At 39.0% G+C, this 17,245-nt stretch overlaps 2 protein-coding genes across 2 annotated transcripts; both read left to right on the top strand.

Moving 5' to 3' along the window:
• Nucleotides 1-598: 598 nt before the first annotated feature.
• LOC122064754 (protein PHOSPHATE STARVATION RESPONSE 1-like) lies at nt 599-6,672 on the top strand. Its single transcript, XM_042628515.1, has 6 exons — nt 599-775; nt 1,264-1,338; nt 4,595-4,996; nt 5,794-5,870; nt 5,981-6,017; nt 6,455-6,672. The coding sequence occupies exons 3-6, from the start codon at nt 4,633-4,635 to the stop codon at nt 6,670-6,672; spliced, it is 696 nt and encodes a 231-aa protein (XP_042484449.1). The 5' UTR covers nt 599-775; nt 1,264-1,338; nt 4,595-4,632.
• A 103-nt stretch (nt 6,673-6,775) lies between these two features.
• On the top strand, nt 6,776-8,372 carry LOC122093908. Its single transcript, XM_042664461.1, has 2 exons — nt 6,776-7,162; nt 7,838-8,372. The coding sequence occupies exons 1-2, from the start codon at nt 6,803-6,805 to the stop codon at nt 8,183-8,185; spliced, it is 708 nt and encodes a 235-aa protein (XP_042520395.1). The 5' UTR covers nt 6,776-6,802; the 3' UTR covers nt 8,186-8,372.
• The last annotated feature ends 8,873 nt before the right edge of the window (nt 8,373-17,245 follow it).

Raw genomic sequence — 17,245 nt, 5'->3', positions numbered from 1 at the left:
TAAATTTTGTGGGATTTAGGCTAGGAAATAAAATAACTAAGATTGAATTTCTTTGTCTATATAGCAATCAGTGTAGTCTTTAACAATGGTCAACCATTAAAGATAATCACGGAGTGGTAGGCAAGAGAGAGAGAGAGAGAGAGAGAGAGAGAGAGAGAGAGAAAGAGAGATGGACAACCTGTCAAAGAAGGAGAAAGAGGCTCGAAGTCACATGATCTCCAACAGTCCAAAGAGGGTCGCCAGATTCTGTAGCTATAATTCTATAGGGGTTATTAAATTAGTACTATTATTTATAGTACAAAGGGAACAACTGGGAAGTAGTGTCCGACAATCGTCCTCTCATATTGAATAAAACCCTTAATATAATTTTTATTTTTTATCTTTGAACATTTACCAATGAGAAGTTATTTTAAACCATTGTAAGAATATCTGATGTGCCATGACTAAAGGCATGAATCTTGAATTCCACTGTTGAAAACAATAACCTTTCTTTGTCTCTACATAAGAAAGAATACCCTTCACTCCATTTTGTAAGATCTCTCTCTCTCTCTCTTTTATGTTCACCTAAAACCACCCTCCTCTCTTTCTCTCTTCATGGTCATCCGTCTTTCAAGAGCTATCTTCTGTTTGATCTACTAACCCTTGTGGATCGACTGTTTCTTTCTTATGGAGGGAAAGCTAGGATTGAACTGGTGGCCTCATGTTTGAAGCTACTTATTGTTTTTCTGATAAAAAACCTGGTAGAGGAAGAAATGAGTTATTTTAATAATCAATGGTGGGTAATTGCAGAAGATTATTTGATTTCTTTCTTTCTTTTTCTCTATTGGTATACAATTATTTGTGATTTAGGTCATTTGGATTTCATAAGATTTAGTCATGATATTAGAGAAAGCATACTTTGGTCCATATATTTTTTCATTTTCTAGCTAGGTTGCTGTTTTTTCCATTAGAATAGGGTAGGTATTTTTCTATCAGGAATTTATGTCATTTGAAACTTCTTACACTTTTATCTTTTAGATTTCTTTTCCAGCAGATCATAAATAAAAATCCATTTTAATGGCCTTAAATTTTGTAGAGCTTGATCTTAGAAACCAACCTTAAGGCCTAAATGATCTACAATGGTGAATTTTCTAAATTTTTGTTACACAACTTCTATATTGTACTTTTCTTTTTTGCTACGATTTCCACTTGTTATCAGAGATATAGCTGAACCAAACCATGGTGAATAATTTTTTTTTTCTATTTTTCCACCATAATTTGCAGAGCTATAATTCTACACACTCATTAGTGACAACAAAAGGCTTCTCTACATCCAGTGTTTGACAGGCTACTAAGGATGTAAGTCTTTGATCTTAACCACTCTCACTCGATGTTTTTCTTCCTCTAGTGTGCATTTAATAATTTTCTTTTGCTGCAATTTCAAATTTTATAGAAGTTGCATCGGTTACCGAAAGTTTCAACTCGTGAGTAGGAAGGAATATTTGTCTTAGTTATTTCCCTTCTATTTCAGAATAGGTTATTTCTACAGGTTCTTAAGAAAAGAAAGATTTTTTTTTGGGGGGGAGGGGATATAAGAACTAAAGCAAAATTAATGTATGGGTTCCAAAGCCAACACTAGCAATCTTATTCTATGGGTAATTGTGTATAAGGTTGTGCTTGAGTTCAGGTGACTAGCTAGGAGCAAAGGTGAAGCAACCCATTATGAAGTTATGGGTTTCTTCCCATACAAAAATGAGAGTACTCCTGAAGTTGAGCTTAAAAATTTTTCTTCTGCATTTTCCCTTTTTCTCCTCTCAGACCTCAACCCACTCTCTAACAGATGATGTATATGACTCTATTATTTTTTTTGGCCTCTACGATCTTACCAGTTAAGAGAAGAGGCGATAAAAACATGAGTAAGTGCATTGATATGGTACTGAGAAGAAACCATGAAAACTGAAAAATGGGGATCATATGATCCCTCAAAAATGTTGGTGATGCATGTATTTATGTCTATGCCATTAAATTACTAGTACATTACAACTAGTAATTCATGTTAAGTTGAACCACCTAATATGATGGGCTAAGATATGAATATAAAGAACTGATAGAGAAGATATCAAGTGGCCGAGGATCAATCTAAAGCGCCATGGACTTTAACACAGTTCTAAGGTTTTGGATCATATTTATTTATCAGAAAAATACATATTTTTTTTTGGTTAAATGGATAATATATTAAAACAAAGAAAAGAGTAAACAAAACTCGAGCAACGAAGGCAAACACAGGGGACAGCCCTAACCAAAGAACCTAATAACAAACCAAGAAGAGAGGGTAAACAAAAGAATTAGGGGAGAGGGAATATAAACAACCATAAAAAAGAAGGGGGAACTCTTCGACCTTATGAGCACCAAGGCCTCCTCTTTTTCAGAAGGCAAACCTTGGACTAACTCAAGCAATGGAGGAAATTAGGATTATCACCATGCTTCCAAAGAAAAAAGGACATAAGAGAAACAATCTTTGAGGAGAATCAATAAAATACAAGTAAGAAGTCTTCAGAAAACATTAACAACTTGGCGAATTTGAATTTTGGAACGTTCGAAACAAAGTGTTCTTGCTTTTGAAATAGCACCCACACTTGTTTTCCAATTTTTGAATAGTACTCAGTACTCACACTTTTGCATGAGGAAACAAATGAAAATAAAATTTAAATAGATTATAATTTAGAGAGAAAGCAACGATTTTTGTTTCTTTCCTTTATCTTCTTCTTTATCATCTTATGTTTTTTAGTAACAGGCACAGTATTTGGTTGTCTGATGGAAACAAAAAAAGAGCATGTAATTGGAAATGGAGGACATTTTTTTTTTTGAAACTCAGACCTGAGAGCTGTTTGAGCATGTAATTATTTGGTTGTTTGATTTACTTATTAAAAAAAAAAAAAAAAATCAAAAGAATGAAAGTTGGAATCCATGTGTTCGATTAATACATTCTTATAAGTAAAGATTTGTTTATTACCCCCTCCCTTCCAAAAAAAAAAAAAAAAAGAGAAAAGAAAATCAGCTATAGGATCAGTAGCGGTAGAGGCTTGAGATCTAGTGCTTTTACCTATTAAATTTGTAAATGCTAAATAACCTTAGGTTGTTGACTATTAAATTGTATTCTTACAACTTAATTTGTATGCTTTGAAGCCTTGAAGAGCTTCTCCTTGAGTATTAAAGAGCTCACAATATTCTTTCTCATGTCAGTTCTACCCTTCAAGGATGGGGTCTCTTGGCTAGGGAGTCAGCCAAATTGTTTCATTTTCTTCAAATAAACGTGAAAGTACACGATTCTAAGCTCGATGACCAATATGTAATATTATGGATGATAGAAATCACTGAAATTAGTGGAGAAGCGGGCTCACCGATGAGGATATAGATCAGTACTTTGTTGTTAGATTTGACAATTAGATGGTCCAAACTATCTTCAATAGCTTGGATGCCAAACTAAATCGCCATTGCTTTTCGCTTATAAAAATCAATGTGAATGTAGGTGGTTCAAACACAGCATGTAGCGGTTTGCTGTTACATTCATGAAAGATAATCCCAAGACCTCCAATAGCGCTTCCAGATACTAGGGATACACCATAATTAAGCTTAATAAAGCCTCTTTGTGGCGGCTCCCATGGGCTCCGTGACTGGTGTACTATCATGTGAGCGACTAGATGAGAGGGACTTGAAGGATGTGGAGCACCACTTAATTCTTGAACTTCTTGTTGAAACCTCTCTGAACTTGATGAATAATATCATCTGGAGACAATGTAGCCCCATTCAAAAACAAAATCATTGAGGGCCCACCAAATACACCATTCAATGAAGCTGCAAAGAGACATGGTTTCATGGTATATTCTCTTCCCATAAAATCTCAAGGCTGCTCAATTCTGGATCCAAAGATGTACATTTGGAGTATTCAAAGTTGGGGCAATATAAGATAATGTGCAACTAAATCACACAACCATTGCAAATGAGCATGGTAGAAGGATATGATTAATCGTTTCCATAGTCTCTCCACATCGTGTAAATTCCGGCCCAAAGGGAGCTTCCGATGAGATAAGGATTCCACTATTGCCACTCCATTTGCATAAGCTCGCTAAATAAAGGATCTTATTTTTCGCAGGGTTTGTCAGGACCAAATTTGTTCTCACACCCCCGATGGACCAAAATAATAATAATAATAATAATAATAATAATAAATTATCTATCCATGTGGTAGAATAAGTATCTTGTGAAGTTTGAAAAGATAGTAGACCCAAACTCTTGTGAAAACAATGTTTTGTGTGACAATAATGTTAATAATATCCCTTGCAATAATAGTACTAATGATAATTAGAAAGTAATACTGGCAGTGATAATGATATTTAGTTGTTGGGAAATATGTTAATATCAAAACATCATGTACTGTTTAAATGGCATTGGGCTTTTATATTATTTATTTAATTCTTAAACAATTATGCACAATAATGTGCCCCAAATCATAACATATGATTCCATGCTCATTTCATATTTTATGTATTTTTTTTTTTTTTTGCTGGATTTCTTTGCATTTCTAAATGGTTTCCCTCTTCATTTCCCTTTTTAGCATTCTATGAAAATAATATAAAGGGAAAAGGAGTAGATATGGTTGAGGGGAAAGAGGTTTGCGATGGAGAGAAGAGTAATGCAAATGATTCACAAGCCCAAAACACATCTCCCACATCGTCAGAAAAGTGGTCATCACCCTTCGACTTAAATGAAGAAGCCATCAGTGAGGAGGACAGTCGTGCCATTGATATTAATGCTGCCACTGATAGGGATGAGGAGGAAGAGGCAGCCACTACTACTAGTGGTAATTCAGTAAAGAACAACACCACTGTGGAAGGGAGTGAGGGGACAACTACTACAGCTAGACAATACGTTCGGTCCAAAATGCCAAGGCTCCGTTGGACTCCTGATCTCCATCTTGCTTTTGTGCATGCTGTTGAAAAGCTTGGTGGGCAAGAGAGTAAGTAAATTTCATGCATGGAAATTTGACTACTTTGATAGAAATGTTCTTTTTCGGGCTCTGGTAAAATGAGTACAAAAAATGGGATTCACTTGAAAATTTTCCTTTTGGATGATTTTCTCGGAAACAAAGGGAGCCTTGGAACATTTGGGGGAAGGAAAGAAAACATAGGCCTGCATTGAAAGAGTTACACTGGGAGGGCTTTTTTTTTTTTTCTTTTATGGATAGTAAGAAAAGAGAGTGTTAGAGTGACACGTCTATAGGTGTATTTCAACCATAGCACATTCCTTAAATTACCCTCTTTGTTTTATTTCCAAATTTTTTTTATAAGGGTATAAAAGGGTTTTCAAATTATGTTGTTATCAAAAGGTGTTATTGTCATGAACATCTTTTGAGTATACATGTGAAATGACATTTTATATATATATATATATATTATACTGAAAGAGGAAAAAATTATAAATTATGAGTGCCCGTAAAAAATCCCATGATAGCCCTTGAATATTCTTATTTCCTATTTTAGGGCTATTTGACTAGACCAGAAATTTGTTAACCTTGTATTGCATGGCTTTTGAATACTCTTAATTACTATTTTTTTCTTAATTAAACTACTAAAAAAAACATTATAGAAGTATCCTTTTGCCAAGTGGAAGAGGATATGGTTGAAACAATCCACATGGAATGGAACGAGCTAAGAACAAATTTGGGGCTGAAAACTCAAGACTTCTTGTTTTAGAATCACTTGCAAATTAAACAAAAACCCAGCCTCAGCTTCAATTTTCTTTTAATGGATGCAGGAGCAACTCCTAAGTTAGTTCTTCAGATGATGAATGTGAGAGGGCTGAGCATTGCTCATGTTAAAAGCCATTTGCAGGTAACCATCTTATACAAGAGAATAAGATGAACTAGCTTTGAATATCATGATGATTTTCTTTTTCTTTTAGATTGCATTCTTAATGTCTGATAGTTCATTTGCCTCATTAGATGTATCGAAGTAAGAAGCTGGATGAGTCTGGGCAAGGTAATTATTGTAAATCTTATTTTTCTGTAGATGCCTTGAAAGTATGAGTACTCATTAGAGAAAGGAAAAAAAAAAAAAAAAAAACAACAAAAGTTTTATTAAGTTTGTCTCGAATTCTTGATCCAATATATTTTGGTTGCAACCTAAATGACCCGATCGACCTGCAACTTGGAGGAGTATATAATGTACTATCGTCTTGTTGAGCAAGCAATTGTAATTTCAAGGTTGTCGAGCTAGGGTTTTAGAGCGAGTTTTTTTGCCGTTGTTTGGGTGTAACCTCTCTTCTACATGGTGAAACATCTAATTCTTAACTCGATGACATAGCACACTACATCAGTGTGTGAGCCTCGTTAAATCTCTATTAATGTGCAGATTTGTGTTTATTAATTTTCGTATTTATTGGTGTTAGCTATAACAAGTCTGTATTTTCTATACAGTTTTATCTCACACAAGTAGGGCAGTGCAAGGACTAGATCACTTTCCTGAAATGTTCTATCAAAGGATGGGTTCTCATCATCAACCCTACAGGATGGACAGTCATAGCCCTTTTCTAGGCAAGAATGGCCATGACCCTAATCCTCATGTCCACAGTCTATTCAAGTCTCCTCTTTCCCAACAGCCATTTGATTTTAAATTCATCTCCTCCTCCAGGTAATCAACATTCAAGAAGAGAAACTCAACTTTATATTGACGAGTTCTTTCATCTAATTTCCTTTGTTTTGCCATTCTATGCCATTTATAGACACCAAGAATGGGCTTTCAATCAGAATGCTTCTGTAAGGCCAATGTCTCTATCAACAAAAGATCACCTGCAGGAACTGTTGATCAGGAGTTGTAACCATGATATAACCTTTCGGAACGACGAAGACAACAAGCCATCAACTTCAAACCTGTTTGATGTGAGGAATGCAATCACGGGGATAGGGCCTATTCGACATAGCCGCTTTCTCGAGGAGAAGAAGTGGCCACCAAGAGAAATGAGGTGCGATCAAGGAATAGATAGGAGAATCCCTGCAACCATTAAAGCTTGGACTGCTACTTCTAGCTTGCAACCTCTAGCTAATCAGATTCATCGTCCACCAATGTGTGTTGATGATGATATCCTCATGATGCAACCTTCCAGATGGAGCACCAACAGGCTTCAGGTAACCTTTATAGATACCATTTATGATAGTTTCACCTAGAGGTGTCAATGGGTCGGTCCGGATTGGTTTCGGTTTAGGTCAAGTCGGTTTTGGTGTGAGAATGCTGAAACTGAATCGAACCGAACCAATAAGGAAATTCTGGTTTCAGTTTTAGTGCGATTTGGTTTTAGTTTTCTTCAGTTTCTTATATCGATTTGTAATCGGGTTGGTTTCAATTTTTGGTTCACTTTGAATTTGACTTTTCATACAAATGTATACAAAAGTATGCAAAATTTGGTTTTTTTAATGAATTTTGGACTGTTTTCGGTTTCTTATCGGTTTGGTTTTGGTCTCGGTCCAGTTTTTGATCCGGTTTTGGTTTAGTTGCGGGTTCATCCAGTTTCTGGTGCGGTTCAGTTTGGTTTTGGGTTGTAATATTCCAAATCAAAATCGAACCAATAAGACTTTGGTTTGGTTTGGCCTGATTGTTATCAGTTCAGACCATACAGTTTTATAGGTTCGGTTTAAGGTTTCAACTCTCTCTCCCTTATTGTGTTCCACATGAAGCAATTATTATAAGGACTTGGACACTATCTCCTTAATGGCTAGCTTTAGAGGATGGGTGCAATCCTATTCTCAACATTTTTCACCTATAATTTGTTACACATGCAATAAGCTGAAAACAGATTTGCACAGACGATGCAGTTGCAGAGGTCATCACTGGAAAATCAACCAAAGCCCGTGACGCCCGAGGTAGAAGAGAATATTGCAAGTTTAATGAAGAACAAGATAGAAGAGAAAGAGTGGTTACCTAATTTGCAGCTAAGTTTGAGCCATAGCTTCAAGAAAGATGAGAAGAAGAAGGGTCATGACAGCCCAAGAGAAGTGAACATCAATCTTTCTCTATCTTTATCATCTCCCTCTTCATCATCGAGGGAACAAGCACAGTCTAGTGAAAAACAAATGGATGCTGACCAAAACAAAAACTTCTGTTCATTACAAACGAATTGCAGCAATAAGGTCACAATGAGGCTGAGTACTTAGGATCTGACCATGCTGTGATCATCATCAGTTGAGCATTGGAGTGAGATCTTGTAGGTACTTGTCTTAGAGGCCATGAGAAACAATATTGTTATGCTGCTTACAATAAGGTATGCCCTACGTTATACCTTCACTTAAATTCTATTTTAGGGTCAATCTGTGCTAGCGCAGACTCGTCATTATAAGATAATGAAATAGCTTGTAAATGTAGCTCTTCCATTCAAATTATCTGATGATTTTTTTTTTCCCGCTAAAGATCATTTGTATTAAAAAATAAAAAAATAAAAAAAATAGATTTACCAGTGACACATAACCAACCTCAAACTTAACTTCCCATCCCATCTTCGGCATGGCCATTAGCAAGAGAAGAAGAAAAGGAGCAAGCAAGGAAAAATACCAAATGGAAAAACACTATCTAAACCTGAACCATGGTCTAGATAGCACATCTTCTAAGAAAAAATTCTGTACACTTATCGGCCATTCAACAATAAGAATCTCCTCTTCCTTCTTCGCTGCAGCATTAGCTAGGAAATCCGCCATAGGGTTGGCTTCCCTATAGCAATGTGTACTTTTCCAGCTAATACCTTCCAAGAAGGATTGAAACGCTATCCACCTTTGCCAAATAAACCAAGGCACCACCCCTTTCTGGATCATCACCACCACAGTTACCGAATCACACTCAATCTACAGACTAGAGCAGTGAAGATCACGAGCCCTCTCAATCCCATAAATCACCGCATAAGATTCTGCCTGGAAATTTGTAGCAATTCCCAAAAAAAAAACTATAAACTGAAATTACCTGGGAATTACAATCTCTCAGTAAACCACCTGAAGCTGCCTTACCTGGGTTACCCAATGAACAACCATCACAATTCAACTTCGACCACCCTTCCTGCGGAGGCAGCCAGAAGACTTCCCTTACCTCCTTAAACCTTCTTCTAGACATATTTGGACCATCATTCCTGTAGAAACGCAACCCTAAAACGATGTAGAAGATAATGGAAAAACAAAATAAACAATGCATACGGATTTTACGAGGTTCGGCAAGGTTGCCTACGTCCCCGGTGAGATGAGATCCTGCTTCACTATCAATGGAGAATAGGGTTACAATGCTCGTCCTCACACCTCTCAGTATTGCTTGCATTACAGAGAAAGAAACCCTCGCTGCAAATATATAGCGAAAAAACCCTAATCCGGATTAAACTACAATTGCCACCCTAATCCGGATTAAACTACAATTGCCCTCAAATAAAAAAATTCGAGCGACGGGCTGTGCCCCCCTACACCCCCTGCTATGCAGGGGGCCTCTTGCCCCCCTTGCAACCCCCACGGCCCACTAACCGGCTAGCGGGACTACCGTCCTGGCTGTCTAGGTACTGCACCAGTACTCCTTGGATTAAACTGCGATGGAATACAAGACATCATACATCAACAATCTCCATCTTGGCTTGAATTCTGTCGAGCCTCCTGTAAAGATAACTTGTAGACGTCTTCATCATTGTACCTCATTAGAGGTACAAACCCGCACCTGTTTGGTGCGTCCCTCATCTTCAACAATGAGTAATATTAATCAAGTCCAAACAGGACTCGAACTTCTCTGTAGTAATTGGCTTTGTAAATATATCTACAGGATTGAGATCTGTATGAATTTTTCTCAAGTGAATACTGCCTTCTGACACAAGCTCCCTGATCTTGTGAAATCTCACATCAATATGTTTTGTCCTTACATGAAACACCTGATTCTTTGCAAGATGTATGGCACTCTAACTGTCACAATGTAACACTATACCTCCTTGCTCCAACCCCAACTCACGAACCAGTCCAACCAACCAGACTCCTTCCTTGGCAGCCTCAACTGCTGCCATGTACTCTGCCTCTGTAGTGGACAATGCAATTGTAGACTGAAGCATCGCCCTCCATGATATAGGTCCACCTGCCAATGTAAACACATACCCTGTAGTAGACCTCCTCTTATCTAAATCACCAGCATAGTCAGAATCAACATAACCTGCCAATTCTGTAGAACTTCCCTTGCCACTGAACATAACTCCTATATCTTTAGTCTTGCTCAAATATCTAAAGATCCACTTAATTGCATTCCAATGCTCCTTCCCTGGATTACTCATGTATCTGCTAACAACACTGACTGCATGAGACAAATCCGGCCTGCTACAAACCATAGCATACATGAGACTCCCAACTGCGCTAGCATAAGGGACTTGAGACATCTGCTTCACCTCCTCATGTGTTGTAGGGCATTCCCTTTCAGATAACTTGAAGTGGCCGGCTAACGGAGTGCTAACCGGCTTGGCCTTTTCCATATTGAAACACTCTAGCACCTTTTCAATATACCTCTTCTGAGTTACCCAAAGTTTACCTGTATTTCTATCTCTAAGGATTTCCATGCCAAGGATCTTCTTAGCGGCACCAAGATCCTTCATCTCAAATTCAACACTCAACAAAGACTTCAAAGAGACTATATTATGTTTGTTCTTTGCAGCAATGAGCATGTCATCAACATAAAGCGTCAACAAAATAATGGAATTATCACTTGACACTTTATAATAAACACAACTATCATACTCACTTCTTGTGTAGCCAATCTTCATCATGTGGGAATCAAAGCGCTTGTACCACTGCCTAGGAGATTGTTTAAGGCCATAAAGCGACCTCTTAAGTAGACAAACATGGTCTTCCTTTCCCTGCACCTTGAAACCTTCAGGCTGCTCCATGTAAATTTGTTCCTCCAAGTCACCATGAAGAAATGCAGTTTTCACATCAATTTGTTTAAGCTCTAAATCATACATGGCCACCAAAGCAAGTAGTACCCTGATCGAAGTGTGTTTCACCACCGGAGAAAATATTTCATTGTAGTCTATCCCCTCCTTCTCTGCATAGCCTTTGGCTATAAGTCTGGCCTTATACCTTTCACGCTCCTTCTCAGATGCTGCCTCTTTCTTACGAAAGACCCATTTACACCCAATGATTTTTCTTCCCTTGGGTTTTTCCACAATCTCCCAAGTCTTGTTCTTCTGTAGAGATTCCATTTCCTCCATCATAGCTGTCATCCATTTATCATGATGTGCATCACTCAAAGCATCATGATAGGAAGATGGATCACCTGTACCTACAATGAGGGCATAGGAAACCATATCCTCAAACCCGTATCTCATAGGTGCTTTATGAGTACGCTTCCCTTTACCCTTTGCCACAGTATAGGGAACTTCTACTGCTTCATGTTATCCTGGTAAGTCACTTGATGACTCATTCTCTCTTGTTGTTTCTAACTTACCTAACTCCACCTGCACAGTAGAACCTTCTTTATTTTCACCAACTGCTTGTGAATTGTAATTTGACTTTACTACATGAGACTCATCAAACACAACGTCTCTGCTAACCATAACCTTCTGTGAACTTGGATCCCACAACTTGAATCCCTTTACACCTTTCTTAAAACCAAGAAAGATACACTGCTTAGACTTTGAGTCTAACTTGGAACGCTGCTCACTCTCAACATGTGCATAGGTTGGACAACCAAATATTTTTAGAATAGAATAATCTACTGGTTTTCCTGTCCATACCTCTTTAGGAATTTTACAATCAATCGCCTTTGATGGAGACCTATTGATGAGGAAACATGCCATGTTCACTGCTTCTGCCCAAAATCTCTTGCTCAACCCTGCATTTAGCCTCATACTCCGAGCTCTTTCTAGAAGTGTTCTGTTCATCCTTTCAGCTACACCATTTTGTTGTGGTGTCTTTGGAACCGTGAAGTGACGTGTAATCCCTTCAGCTTTGCATAATTCTAGAAACGGCTTATATGTGTACTCTCCTCCATTATCTGTTCTCAAGTATTTAATTTTCTTTCCTGTCTTCCTTTCTACCTCAGCCTTCCATTCCTTAAATTTAGTGAACACCTCACTTTTATGCTTTATGAAGTAGACCCAAACTTTCCTTGAGTAATCATCAACAAAGGTCACAAAGTATTCTGCCCCACCTTTAGATTTTGTTGTTGAAGGACCCCATACATCGCTGTGTACATAATCAAGCACTCCTTTACTCTTATGTTTTGTAGTTTTGAAACTAACCTTGCACTGTTTTCCGAACACACAATACTTGCAGAAGTTTAGTTTACAAGTTTTTTACTCCCTTCAACATTTTTCTTTTATGAAGCTCCATCAATCCTCTTTCTCCCATATGCCCTAACCGCATATGCCACAGATAGGTATCATCTGTATCAAATACTGCATCTGTAGTCATAGATGCTCCACCTATAACTGTGCTCCCTATGAGTCTGTATAGGTTTCCTGTTAGCTGTCCCTTCATGATAACCATTACACCCTTAATAACTTTGAGAACTCCACCTTCTGCTATGTACTTGCAGCCATTTGAGTCAAGTGCTCCCAAAGATATTAAGTTTTTCCTTAATTCTAGTACATGTCTTACATCTGCTAAGGTTCTTACTATCCCATCAAACATCTTGATTTTGATAGTGTATATCCCAATGGTCTTGCATACAGCATCATTCCCCATTAAGACAGACCCACCATTATATGGTTGATATGTATCAAACCAATCCTTATGTGGACACATGTGATATGAACATTCAGAATCTAAAATCCAAGAATCAGAAGGTTGATTCTTACCTGATGATATAGAGAGTACATCTCCATCATCTCCATCTGAACTGTCAACCACGCTAGCTTCCTCAGATGCCTTATCTACACCTTTCTTCTTTAAGTCTGCCTTCCTCTTCAAGCACTCTCTCTTCAGATGACCTTCCTTCTTGCAATAGTAACAAGAGACCTTGGTCTTTGCCCCTTTTGATTTCGATCGACTCTTCCCAAATCCCTTCTGATTTGATCTCCCTCTTTCTATCTCATTGTCACTTCCGAAAAGACATTCTCCTTGAGATTTAGTACTACTGGCCTTCTTCCTTGTATCATTGGACATGAGGGCAGCTACGACTTCATCCATCTCAAGGGTCTCCTTCCCGTACAAGAGAGTCGTTACTAGGTGATCATATGATTCTAGGAGCGACGACAGCAACAGTAACGCCTTGTCTTCATCCTCGATCTTAACCTCTAGGTTTGTAAGTTTACTTACGATCTGATTGAACATGTTAAGATGCTCTAATAGATCTGTACCTTCCTCAATCTGTAGAGAATACAATTGTTTCTTCACGAACAACTTGTTTGTTAAGGACTTCGTCATGTAGATGCTTTCAAGTTTCGCCCATAACTGCGGTGCAGATTTGATACCCACAACATATTGTAGGGCATCATCAGAAAGATTTAATCGAATAGCACTTACCGCCTTTTCCTCCATCTCTTCCCAATCTTTGTCAATAATTTTTGCAGGTTTCTTCGACTTTCCCAACAACGTTTTCGCCAAACCTTGCTGTATCAGAAGATCCTTCATCCTTTGACGCCAGAGGGTGAAATTGTTCTTCCCATTAAACCTCTCGATGTCATACTTGACATTCGATCCATTCCCTGCCATCATGATAGTAAACCCTAGAAAACGAAAACCTAGAGCTCTGATACCAATTTGTAGAAACGCAACCCTAAAACGATGCAGAAGATAATGGAAAAACAAAACAAACAATGCACACGGATTTTACGAGGTTCGGCAAGGTTGGCTACGTCCTCGGTGAGATGAGATCCTGCTTCACTATCAATGGAGAATAGGGTTACAGCGCACGTCCTCACACCTCTCAGTATTGCTTGCATTACAGAGAAAGAAACCCTTGCTACAAATATATAGCGAAAAAATCCTAATCCGGGTTAAACTACAATTGCCACCCTAATCCGGATTAAACTACAATTACCCTCAAATAAAAAAATTCGAGAGAGAGGCTGCGCCCCCCTACATCCCCTGCTATGCAGGGGGGCCTCCTGCCCCCCTTGCAACCCCCACGGCCCGCTAACCAGCTAGCGGGACCGCCGTCCTAGCTATCTAGGTACTGCACCAGTACTCCTTGGATTAAACTGCGACGGAATACAAGACATCATACACCAACAATTCCTTCCCAGCTATAGATTTACCCATGGATTTGTTCTACTACTAGAGGGAAACAACCTCTTTGTCTCTCCTTTTAAAGCCCAGAAAACCTGGTCATATGATTGAGATACCCCCTCAAATCTTGTCAAATTTCTCTCGAGCCAAATAAAATATGGAATCAAAATAAATCCAGCCATCCACAATTCCAAAGAATACCTAACAGCAGCTTTCTGGTTCCACCAATTCAAGAGATCAGAAAGAGAATCCCACCCCCTCACCCAATTTACACCAAACAGTTGAACAAAAGACCTCCAAAGAAAGACCGCACCCTCACACTCCAAAAAGAGATGAAAGAAAGATTCCTCTGCCTTCATACAGACCTCACACCTTGAGGGCAAACATACACCTTTCCTCTTCACCTTGTCATCCGTAGATAGCTTCCCATGCATCAACCTCCACCCAAAAACAGATTGGAGAGGAAGCAACGAACCACCCTAGACCACCTTCGCCCAACCCACCTTGGGACTAGAACTTCTCAACGCCTCCCAATGGTGTTAAAGACCAGAAACATATATCCTTATACTCCATGGACAACGGAGTCCTCCTTATTTCCTCCATAACCCCTTTTAAAAATTCTCTACCCCTCTTGAATAAAATCCATAACCTTTATATCACTATTGTCAAACCGCTCTTGAGGAAAAGGAGATACCTCCACAATGGATCTAGGCCCCAACCACCTATCCTACCAAAACAAGATATCACTGCCATTCCCCACCACCCAATGCTCTTGAGAGGCTACAAAATTCCATATCTTGGAAATTCCTTTCATAATTGAAGGGGACTTATACCCCACCTTGAGATTTCCAAATCTGCCCTTAAATCTTGCTCGAAGGAACCTACTTAGAACCGTCTCCTCATGTTTCATCTGCCACACCAATTTACACAGACAAGCACAATTCACCTCCCTCATCCTTCGAATTCCAAACCCCCCTTCTACTTTGGGCTTACAGACATCCTCCCAATTCACTACAATTTTTTTAACCAATGCAATATCTCCTGTCCACAAGAAATTCCTCATCCACCGTTTAATAATTTTTATCACAAACTCAGGCCACCAGTAAACAGAGAAATTATGGATAGTCATACCTGACACCACGAAACGAATAAGCTCCCTCCGACCAGCCATAGAGAGTAGCTTACCCTTCCATCCCTGTAATTGAGCTTTTACCTTATCCATAAAAGGAAGTAGTCGTTCCTTGGAAACCCTTCCCTTGAAGATCTCAACCCTTAGATGTCTAGTAGGAAGAGAGCAAATAGTTATTACCAACTCATCCGCAATGAACCTGCTCCTGTGGGGCGCCACCTTACCAAAAAAAACCTTACTTTTTTCCAAATTAAATCTCTGACTAGAGAACTCCTAATACTTTAGAAAGAAATCACATAAGTATCTAACATACCTGGCCAATGCATTTATAAATATAAAAATGTCGTCTGCAAACAGCAAGTGACTCAGAACCTCTATCCCTCTTGGACCTGGAAGAGACTTCAGCTTCCCCTCCTTCAACAAACTCTGCAGCCCCCTACACAAAAATTCCTCCGCTAGAATAAATAACATTGGCAAGATCGGATCCCCTTGCCTCAGACCTCGCTCAACTCCAAAAAAACCCATAGTACCTCCATTCACCAAAACAGAAATTCTTGTAGAAATCAAAATTTCATGATTCTAGCCAACCCACACCTCAGAAAATCCAAACCGCCTCAACACTGCAGAGAGGAAATCCCAAGAAAGGGTGTCGTATGCCTTCTGGACATCAACTTTTTAAACCCATACCTCCTCCTCTCATCGAAGCGTGCAACAAGTTAGCCAATTCTAAAGCAAGGCCTATGTTAGCTGAAATTAGCTTTCCCTTTTGAAATGCCCCTTGCTCATTTGACACCAATCAAGGAAGCAGCAAAGCCAATCTATCCGCCATTATCTCTGACAACACCTTGCAAAAGAAATTTGCCATACAAATAGGACGAAACTTGTCTAGAGAGCTCGTCCCTTCCACCTTTGGAATTAGAGTCACAAAACTATTATTTACACCCTTTGTTATCCTTCCACCCATGAAAAAAGACCTCACAGCTTCATAGAAATCTACGCTGACCACGTCCCAATAGTTCTTGAAAAACTCCCTAGGAAACCCATCTGGACAAGGGGTGCTCTCAGGATCAAGAGCCCACACCACCCTTTTAATCTCCTCCCTCATCGGAACTTCCTCCGAAGCAGCCTTATCATCACCTGTAACTTCTTCCGAAATCACTTGCAATAGCTCATCATGGGCTATACATGGAGCAAATTTATGAAAATTTTCATAAAAATCAGACACATATGGAGCAACCTGGGCAGGCTTAGAGACCTTAGTCCCATCTTGCTTCTTCAAAGATCTAATAGAATTCTTTGCTTGTCTCACCTTCACAGAAAGATGAAAACATTTAGAATTGCGATCACCATCTTTTGCCCACTTTAAACGAGCCTTTTCTGCCCATAGCTTCTCATGCTACCCCACTGCCTTCAAAAGACAAGTTTTTGCCTCTACTTCCCGGGAGAAAAGAGCATCAGACATCCCATGTAGATCAATCTCCTTCTACACATTATCCACCTCCTCCTCAGCCAGTTTCATAGCCAAATCCACATTGGGAAACATTTGTCTAGACCATACCTTCAAAAAAACTCACACTTTTAAATTTCTGTGTGAACTTATATATTGGACAACCATTTACCTCCACATCTCACACCTCCCTAATCCGTTCAGAAAAGTACAGAAGGTTGCGTGAAAATCCCCAATAATAGCCCAAGGAAGAGCCAAAGAGGCTGTAACCCCGAGATCAACCCATAAACTCCTGCGTCTAGCCCTAAAACAACAAGCATGCACCACTGACACCACAACCATCTGACTATTCCATTCCAGTGATATCGATATCATCTGATCAGATGATTGCACCACCACTGGATGACCCAAACTATTTTTCCAAATCACCCAAATATTTGGGACTTTGTTTGGACAAGAATTATGAATA

This window comes from Macadamia integrifolia, chromosome 2 (genome assembly GCF_013358625.1).
Source record: "Macadamia integrifolia cultivar HAES 741 chromosome 2, SCU_Mint_v3, whole genome shotgun sequence".
Lineage (NCBI taxonomy): Eukaryota > Viridiplantae > Streptophyta > Magnoliopsida > Proteales > Proteaceae > Macadamia > Macadamia integrifolia.
Note: the sequence above shows the minus strand (reverse complement) of the source record. Positions and strands in the feature narration are given on the sequence as shown.

Coding starts and splice junctions, on each gene's coding strand:
- LOC122064754 (XM_042628515.1), top strand. CDS start 4,633: ATGGTTGAGGGGAAAGAGGTTTGCGATGGAGAGAAGAGTAATGCAAAT. Junction 4,997..5,793: donor AAAGCTTGGTGGGCAAGAGA/GTAAGTAAATTT, acceptor TAATGGATGCAG/GAGCAACTCCTAAGTTAGTT. Junction 5,871..5,980: donor ATGTTAAAAGCCATTTGCAG/GTAACCATCTTA, acceptor TTGCCTCATTAG/ATGTATCGAAGTAAGAAGCT.
- LOC122093908 (XM_042664461.1), top strand. CDS start 6,803: ATGTCTCTATCAACAAAAGATCACCTGCAGGAACTGTTGATCAGGAGT. Junction 7,163..7,837: donor GGAGCACCAACAGGCTTCAG/GTAACCTTTATA, acceptor AGATTTGCACAG/ACGATGCAGTTGCAGAGGTC.